General features: G+C 36.8%; 1 protein-coding gene across 1 annotated transcript; it reads left to right on the plus strand.

Annotated features, from left to right (window-relative positions):
* The first annotated feature begins 1,027 nt into the window (after positions 1-1,027).
* On the plus strand, positions 1,028-3,936 carry LOC139863635 (flavin-containing monooxygenase FMO GS-OX-like 4). Its single transcript, XM_071852248.1, has 7 exons — positions 1,028-1,631; positions 2,240-2,310; positions 2,485-2,637; positions 2,781-2,863; positions 2,955-3,090; positions 3,184-3,357; positions 3,592-3,936. The coding sequence occupies exons 1-7, from the start codon at positions 1,103-1,105 to the stop codon at positions 3,787-3,789; spliced, it is 1,344 nt and encodes a 447-aa protein (XP_071708349.1). The 5' UTR covers positions 1,028-1,102; the 3' UTR covers positions 3,790-3,936.
* Positions 3,937-9,246: the final 5,310 nt, after the last annotated feature.

The following is a 9,246-nucleotide window of genomic DNA, read 5'->3' on the forward strand; positions in this document are numbered from 1 at the left end:
GATAATGTTCTTCGAGTCAAGATTGGAAACGGGCAGAACACTAGATTTTGGGTGGACAATTGGAAAGGCGATGACACGTTTAAGGTGAAGTATAATAGGTTGTATCACTTGGAATCTAATAAACAATGTTCGATAACTGACAGGTTCGTAGACGGAGAATTGATATGGGAGTGGTGTAGGGATCTTGGTACACGAAACTCAAGTATGTTTTCGTCTCTGTCTTCGGAACTCATGGGCATTGCTTTCAATGGAAATGATGACACTTGTGAATGGAGTATCTGTGACGATGGTTGTTTCCAAGTTAATCAAACAAGATATGTGCTCGACAGTATTTACTTACACGATGTTGGAATCAAGACTAGATGGTGCAAGTTTATCCCACGTCAGGTGAATATTTTTGCTTGGAGAGTTAATAGGTTGCACACACACGACAATCTTTCGATAAAGGGTATTCTTATGGAAGCCGAGAGTTGTGCCTTACGCGGTATTCATTCGGAATCGATCAGTCATGTTCTATTTGATTGCATAGTGGCGCAAGAGATTTGGATTGCAGTTCGGAGATGGTTGGATATCAGCATTCCTCCTTTCAATAATTGGATGAAATGGTTTGCTTGGTTTGATGCTTGACAAGGAAGTAAAGAGGTGAAAAACAAGCTCTACGTCGTAATAGTTTCTGCTTCTTTGGCACTTGTAGAGGTTCCGTAATGCTACTATTTTCGAATCAGACTCACTGAAAAAGGATGCTCTTTTCGATTCGATTCGCATTGTTTCGTATCGTTGGATTCGTAGTAAAAATTTGTGTAACTTTACTTGGAACTTGTGGCTTTCAAAGCCTTTGTTATTTGGTGGTTTTTTTCGTCTTTTAAGCCGTCGTTTTGTTCGTTTGTAATGTTTTGCCTATCCTAGCATTTCGCTAGGGGGTTGTGAATGAATTTTTGCGGTTAAAAAGAAAAAATCATAAATTTTACATAATCATAAGTAAACTGTCGTCATGATAATGTCACTAAAACAATTACTCACAAATTTTTGCACAATATGCACCAAACATTCGTTCAATTCAATCCAAATATTACAAAAAATTTCTCTACTGTCCATCCATACCATGTCTCCCATCACCGCCTGCAACGTCGCCGTGATCGGCGCCGGAGCAGCCGGACTGGCCGCAGCCCGCCACCTCCGTCGAGAGGGCCACTCCGTCGTTGTTTTCGAAAAAGAATCCCAAGTCGGAGGCACTTGGATATACACCAACTGTACAGAATCCGATCTGCTTGGCATAGACCCGACCCGACCCGTGATCCACTCTAGTCTCTACGCCTCACTCCGGACCAACTTGCCCCGAGAAGTAATGGGATTTAGGGAATACCCATTTATAGCAAAGAAAACGGGTCAAAGAGATCCGAGAAGGTTTCCGGGTCATAATGTGGTATTGGAGTATTTGAAGGATTATGCTACCGAGTTTGGGCTTGGCGAGTTGATTCGGTTTGAAACGGAGGTGAGTCGGGTTTGGCGAATTGGAAATGGAAAGTGGGAAGTTAAATCCAGAAATACAAGTGGGGATTTTAATGAATCATTTGATGCTGTCGTTGTTTGTAATGGACATTATTCGGAGCCCCGAATTGCATATATACCAGGTATCTTTACTTTTGAATTGAATATGATTAATTGACTGTCTTTGTTTCTTGATTAATCATCTGGTTTTTGTGTTTTTGTTTTGTTTTGTTTATAATAAAAGGTTGAAACTTTAATGTTTAATTTTGATGGGGTTTTACTATAGGACAATGTTTATGTGAATGCTAATGTGTGTGTGGAATTTTGCATGTGTTTCTTGACCGATCATGAAATTATTTTATTTAAGTTGAATTAAAATAAAACTTTAGAGTAACTTTGATGGGGTTTTACATTAGTTGAAGACAGGACATTGGTTATGTGATTGCTAATGGGTGTGTAGATTCTTGTATGTGTTTCTTGATTGCTCATGAAGGGTATGAATGTCATTAAAAGTTAGAATTTTTGGTTCGATCATGAAGGGTAAGAATGTGATGAAAAGTTGTGATTTCTGGTTAGTTTGTAGTTTGCAAAATGTTTTTGGTTGAATATGATTTGGTGAGAGTTAAATGTGAACTAAGCACACTGTTTCTTAATTATGTGTAAAATATGGACAACTGGGCAAACATAAAAATTATCTGAATTTATGTTTGGACTTTAGAGTTTGTGTCACTTATTGTATGTGGATGTATAGGTGTGGATAGGTGGCCTGGGAAGCAGATTCATAGTCACAATTACCGTGTTCCGGAGCCCTTCCGAAATAAGGTAATTTCTGTAGATTCTTTAGGTAAGTTTTTTAAGTTTACCCATTAGTTAACAACTAACGCAACCCGTTTTCACATATATAGGCGTACATTACCGCTCTCCGCATCTCTTTTAGTACTTATAATAGTTGTTTCCGGACCTTAAACTAGGTTGAGTAATTATTGTGTTTTACAGATTGTCATACTTATAGGAAACTCATCAAGTGCAGTTGATATTTCTAGAGAGATTGCAAGTGTTGCAAATGAAGTCCACATTGCATCTCGGTCAACCTCAAACGAACAAGTTGCAAATCTACCCGGATATCACAACATATGGCTTCGTCCTATGGTTTCTATCTATTAATTACTGTACAATATTACACTCATTTAGAATTATTCGTTATAACCCGTATTACACAAAAAGGGTTTTAGAAACTCTCATCGCAGGATATCAGTTGACCGAGAATGCTGACAAGTATATTAAAAATACAGATTGAAAGTGCCCACGAAGATGGTACTATCCAATTTCCAAACGGGTTCAAAATTTTTGCTGACGTCATTCTACATTGCACAGGGTGAGTTTCTCGAAAGTGCCCATGAAGATCCAATTTATTAAATAGTCTTGATTTTGAAGCACATACAATAAATCAATGTTGGCCTTTTCAGGTACAAGTATCACTTTCCGTTTCTTGATACCGAAGGTATCGTAACCGTTGATGACAATCGGGTGGGGCCACTTTATAAGCACATTTTCCCACCATCATTATCCCCTTCGCTTTCTTTCGTTGGGTTGCCATGGAAGGTTTACCTTATACATTTTAGCATATACATTCATTCATCTTAAGTTTTCTTAAGAACTTATAATTATCATATTTGTGATTTATGATATCTACAGATTATTCCTTTTCCCCAATTTGAATACCAATGTGAGTGGATAGCAGGCGTATTATCAGGCCGAATTTCACTACCTTCATCAGACGAGATGACAAAAGATATTGAAGTGTTCTACTCGTCACTTCAAGCTTCTGGCTTCCCAAAACGATATACCCATAATATGTCAGGGTATCAGGTATGAATGTATGATATGTATAGTTGTGAATCAATAGAATATGAATAATGGTACATATGCCTTATAATGTATGACTATTGACTAACTATGTGCCTAATGAAATAGGTTAAACATATAGTTTTTCAACAAGTTGTAGCTAGTAAAAAATTCAGCACCTATGATAGTCGAGTTGACTTGAAAAGTCAAAATGTACACCTTTCATAATACAGGCTCATGGTGTGTTTATATTTTCAGTTTGAGTACAATGATTGGATTGCGATACAATGTGGATCTCCAAAAACTGAAGAATGGAGAAATAAAATGTATCAAGCAACTTCTTTGAACAGAAATAAACGACCGGATACTTATCGCGATGAATGGGAAGATGAAGATTTGGTTCTGCAAGCTTATCATGATTTCACTTGTCAAATGTCTTGTAAACAATATTCATAATCATATTGACCACAAAAGACCTATGTGATTATTCTTTGTACAATTTAAAAGGCGTCAATATTCTTATATGAAGGTCTACTTGATGTGGCCTCTCCATTCCATGTTGTACATCATGCAACTAATATCACACAATCTATCTAAATTTGTACGGAGTAATATTTAAGTAACTCATTATGAGTCTAAAGTTAGACTTGGTATTGGACAGTGACGGAACTTGAATCCGACTACAGAGGAGATAAAACTAGGTAAAATTAATGACGGGTGTACACACCAAAAGAACCTTATTTTTTATTTTTTGTGTGTAAACTTTCTTTTAGAGCCAAATGGGGTGAGCACCCCCTCCCCCTCCGACATACATAAATTTTCTGATAAAAATCCAAAATGCCATTGTTTGAAAATATTACTCCGCAATTGGTTTTATCTATACCAAAATGTTTATATAGCAATTCGCTCGTTTGCCAAATCTTTTTATCCATTACCAATTTGGCATGTCCAAACTTCCTTTCAAAGGATTCCTCAAAACTCAAATTTAGTACATTATCAATGTTATAAGGTTTTAACATTTCCTTGGCAACCACAAAGAATTGAACATGAGACTTCTTGCAAGAATATCAGAACTTCAATCATTGGACTATCTTGTGATGGTTTAGTACATTACCGAACCACCGGGCTATCTTGCATTGATATCAGAAGAAAATCAACACTTGTTCAACCGTCTATAAATCGTCATTAGTCATTGGGCATCTTACCGAATCTAAACGAATGCCTCTTCAATCAAGTTCAACACGAGTTGACAAGCCAAACAAAAATACACATGTTACTCGTCTATAGATCGTGGTTGCATATTGAGCATCTTACCAAGTCTAAACGAATGTCTCTTCTATCAAGTTTAACACGAGTTGACAGATCAATCAAGTTCAACACGAGTTGACAAATCAAACAGAAATACCTATACTTTGAGGAAGTAAATTGTGTCGAAGTATTTCTCCTTTAAGAACCCTTCTCGTTAATAGCCTCATATCTATAAATCTTTTCAGCTAATGTTTCAATCTTGAAATCAACGCTATTTCCAATGATTAGCAAAAGTTTCAAAAAGAATTCAATATAAAATTTCATTTTCCTTTATCTATCGTAAGATAATTTAAAATAAGAAAACTCTATACTTAATTCGCCGAAAAATTGTACTCCTTATTTTAGTTTTATTTTTTTTTACTTGACCCATAAGATATGCAACCCCATATGGAGCACCCTATGTGAATTGTTTTCTCTAAAAACAAATAAATACGGAGTATTTGGTTTTAGTGGTGGGGCGGAAGCTAATATAATTAACTTTAACTATTAATTATTAATTGTTTATGTTAGTTCGTAATTCGTAAATCTTTTCGCTTACAAATTACAATGATTTATCTTTGAAAAATTTCAATGTTTATAAAGAAAGACAGACACATGTATCCCATTGAAAAAAAAAAAAAAAAATCAAAATAAATATTGTCAGCTAACCTTCAAATCGACATATACCATAATCTTGCTTAAATAACATAAATATTTGAGCATCAAAGCTTACAAATAACAAAAAATAAGCATTCTGTGATGAGAAACAAAAATAAGAGGAGATTATGAATATTCCCTATACTCCGTATATTTCACTAAAACGGCAGCTTATTTTAGTAGCTTTTAGATTCCTACATACGTGATTATTCAAATGCAGTCACAACCACCACTTTCAGCTACTGGTTTTGCAATAAAAACCTCATATGTAATAGGTTGTACATAAATTTATATTTCTATTTTATTTGTATTTAAAGAAAGGAAATAAAAAAAAAATACATTGATTGAATTTGCTTGAAAGACTGTTAGTGCCCCCCCCCCCCCCCCCCCCCCCCCCCCCCCCTTTTTTTTTTTTTTTTTATTAAGTACACTTTTCTGAATGAATGAACATAAACCGTGACCGATACATGTTTATTGTTTGTTATTAATTAGATAAAACTCCGGTCGCGCATTGCTTCGGCTAAATCATGATAGTAAGTTGGGTGTTTTTATATTGCTTACAGTTATAGTATATTTTGTTCAATTGACGACAACAGTTACACGTTTATTAAACTACGTTATATTTATGTTTGTTAAATATATTTTATTGATTTCATCTCATTAATTGAAATATCGTTAAAGAAAATATCATTCAACGGATACTCATTAACCCGCTTAATATACGATGATTAAAATGTATATGAACCGATGAGTAAAATGGATATAAATATATATATATATATATATATATATATATATATATATATATATATATATATATATATATATATATATTTTTTTTTTTTTTAACGGCAAAGTAAAGATTTTATTATATATGTAAATTAATACAAATTTACAGTTAGAAAGATCGTTCAAAACGACATTTACAACTAGGAAAACGATAAAATGAGGTCACAACTAAGTGATATATGTCCCCCGTTGTCGTAGGAAAACGCCGTGGTCCGTTCATTATCATTTAAGAGGAGATTTGACTTGAGAAAACAAGCTGAGATGGAACGAAATACAGTGTTGGCAATTCAACGACAAAGCATCCCGAACCAACCCAATTTCTCTCCTCCAAAACGACTACTCCGGGAGTGAGGCAAAAAACCTACATGGGGGTATATCTGTTAGCCGATGCCGGATCTCCTAGTTTGAAAGGTAATCGAATCATACCCACACGGATTTGCGATCCACGAATCCCATTCTATGTTTGAACCCTTAATTCTATTGGAGAACCATTCGAAGCTTTTAATTTGTATTTCTTTAAACACCATAGCGCTCGTGGTTTTCGCTTTAGAAAAAGTGGTAGCATTCCTGCTATTCCATATCATGTAACCGGTTACCCACTCAGTGGCTTGCCATAGTTGTTTTCCCATTGCAGAGTTAAAAGAGTAGCCATTCCCCAAAAAAGATTCATTGATGCTCATGTTAGTAAATGGGCACAGATTCCACCAGTCGAAAACGCGTTTCCAAATGTCTAGGGCAAAGTTACATAAGATGATAGAATGTTCTACTGTCTCAAGTCTATCGTCACATACGGGACACCGAACCGTCCCTAAATCCATTCCACGCTTATCCAATTCTACCCTAGTAGGTAACCGTTTCCATCTAGCTCGCCATATAAACAGCTTGACCTTGAGAGGGACAAGATTATTACGAAGAGTCTTTGCATCCGAAGTTTGATTAGCCAATTCCGCCCTAATCAGAATGTCCGTGAGCCTGCTCAGCGAAAACGAACCGTCATTGCACCATGCCCATGCCCATTCTTCAAGACCTGATCTACACGGGACAAAACTAGATAGACTGTTAGTAAGATTGGTGAGGTCACCGCTCAATCTCCCCGAGATATTGCGTGACCAACACCAAGACGTATGAGTATCATTACCCTCCCATCGGACACGGTCACGGATGGTAGCGTTTTTGTTTGTTTCAAGCCGATATAATCTATTAAATTTATCTTTTAGTAACTCATCACCCAACCATCTTTCTTCCCAAAAACTAGTGCTTGAACCGTCTACAATTCTTTTTTTAATCGAGTTGGCAAAAGCGCGTTCAAAATTATGTAAACTTTTACCCACCTTAAGAATGCCCGCCCATGTTGCCGAAAGTCGATTAGGTGGAGGAGAAAGAGAGGTGCTAAGTCCTCCCTCCTCCCCATAAATACTTTTTATAATAGACACCCACAGTGACCCACTTTCAGATTTAAACCGCCACCACCATTTTGCAAGCAATGCACGATTTTTTTATGATCAAAGGGGCAATATCTAACCCACCAAAATCCCGGGGCCTAAGACAAGTATCCCATTTTATCCATGCCATCTTGGAGACATCGATCGACCCGCCCCAAAAGAACCGACGCCTCAAACCCTCCAATTTATCAATGACACAAGAAGGGGCCGAATACAGAGAAAAGAAATAAAGAGGTAGGCTAGATAATACCGATTTGATTAATGTGAGCCTTCCTCCAAACGAGAGTGACTTAGCTTTCCAGTCTGCTAATCTTTTGATGAACTTTTCAAACACCGGGTCCCATGCTTTGGATTGTTTCATCGACGAGCCAATCGGGAGACCTAGTTAAGTGATAGGTAGAGTACCCGCCACGCAACCCAACCATTCTGCCATATCTTTCGTTTCTTCATTTGAAACCCCAAGACCGTAAACACAACTTTTGTGAAAGTTTATTTTCAACCTTGAAGCCGATTCAAAGCATTTTAGGATTTTTGTGAGATTTTACACATTTCTTCTATTCCATTCTCCAAAAAATAGGGTATCATCCGCATATTGCAAGTGCGTGACCCGGACATCTCCGCGCCCGATTTGAATACCAGAAAAACGATTATTTGCTGCAGCAGTTTTGGTTAGATGATTCAAACCCTCGGCTACCATGATGAATAGGTAGGGAGATAATGGATCACCTTGACGTACACCTTTTCGAAGGGAGAATTCTTTTGTGGGGGAACCGTTTATCAAGATAGAGATAGATGCAGATGAAAGGCATGAATAGATCCATTTCCGCCACCTTATACCAAAACCCATATGCCCCATGATTTCCATTAAAAAGTCCCAATTAATACTATCGAATGCTTTCTCAAAATCCACTTTAAAGAGGAAACCTTTTCTTTTAGTTGCTTTGATGTCATGAAGCACTTTGTTAGTGATTAAAACCCCATAAAGGATGTACCAATTTTTTATGTAAGCACTTTGTTCAAAACCTATAACCGATGAGATTACCCTTTGAAGCCTTTTAGTTAACACTTTTGATAAAATTTTGTAGAAGCTCCCGATTAAACTAATAGGACGGTAATCGCCAAAACGTTGAGGGTCATTTTTTCGGAATTAATGCCACAAAGGAAGAATTACACCCTTCTGAAATTTCTCCCACTTCCCAGAATCGATTGAACGCTGCGAGAAGTTCCACTTTTACCAACTCCCAATATTTTTTGAAAAACTTCATGTTAAAACCGCCAGGTCCCGGGGCTTTTTCACCATCACAATCCTTTATAGCTTCTAGAATTTCGGTAAGAGTAAAAGGTGCTTCAAGACCCGACGCCTCTTCATTGGAAAGTTGCTTATTTAATGGACCACGTATTTTGAACGTTCTAACATTTGAATCACTAAACCTGTTTTGGAAGTAGCTGAAAGCTGCCAATTTTATTTCCTTCGGCTTTTCTGTCCATAAACCGTTAATGTTAACACCCCGAATATTATTTTTGTTTTGCCTTCGTTTGATACATGAATGGAAAATTTTGCTATTTTCATCCCCATCAGTAACCCATTTAATCCTAGCCTTTTGCTTCAAGATTTCTGCTTTTTCTTTGTCATTTTGGAACTATTTTTTCCTAGAATCTAACCATGACGCTATATCCGCATCTGTAAGGTCACGGGTTCCAACTAAATCATCCCACTTTGCAACCTCTTTTTGGAGTG

Source organism: Rutidosis leptorrhynchoides, chromosome 1 (assembly GCF_046630445.1).
Source record: "Rutidosis leptorrhynchoides isolate AG116_Rl617_1_P2 chromosome 1, CSIRO_AGI_Rlap_v1, whole genome shotgun sequence".
In the NCBI taxonomy this organism is placed as follows: Eukaryota; Viridiplantae; Streptophyta; class Magnoliopsida; order Asterales; family Asteraceae; genus Rutidosis; species Rutidosis leptorrhynchoides.

Coding starts and splice junctions, on each gene's coding strand:
- LOC139863635 (XM_071852248.1), top strand. CDS start 1,103: ATGTCTCCCATCACCGCCTGCAACGTCGCCGTGATCGGCGCCGGAGCA. Junction 1,632..2,239: donor CCGAATTGCATATATACCAG/GTATCTTTACTT, acceptor GTGGATGTATAG/GTGTGGATAGGTGGCCTGGG. Junction 2,311..2,484: donor CGGAGCCCTTCCGAAATAAG/GTAATTTCTGTA, acceptor TGTGTTTTACAG/ATTGTCATACTTATAGGAAA.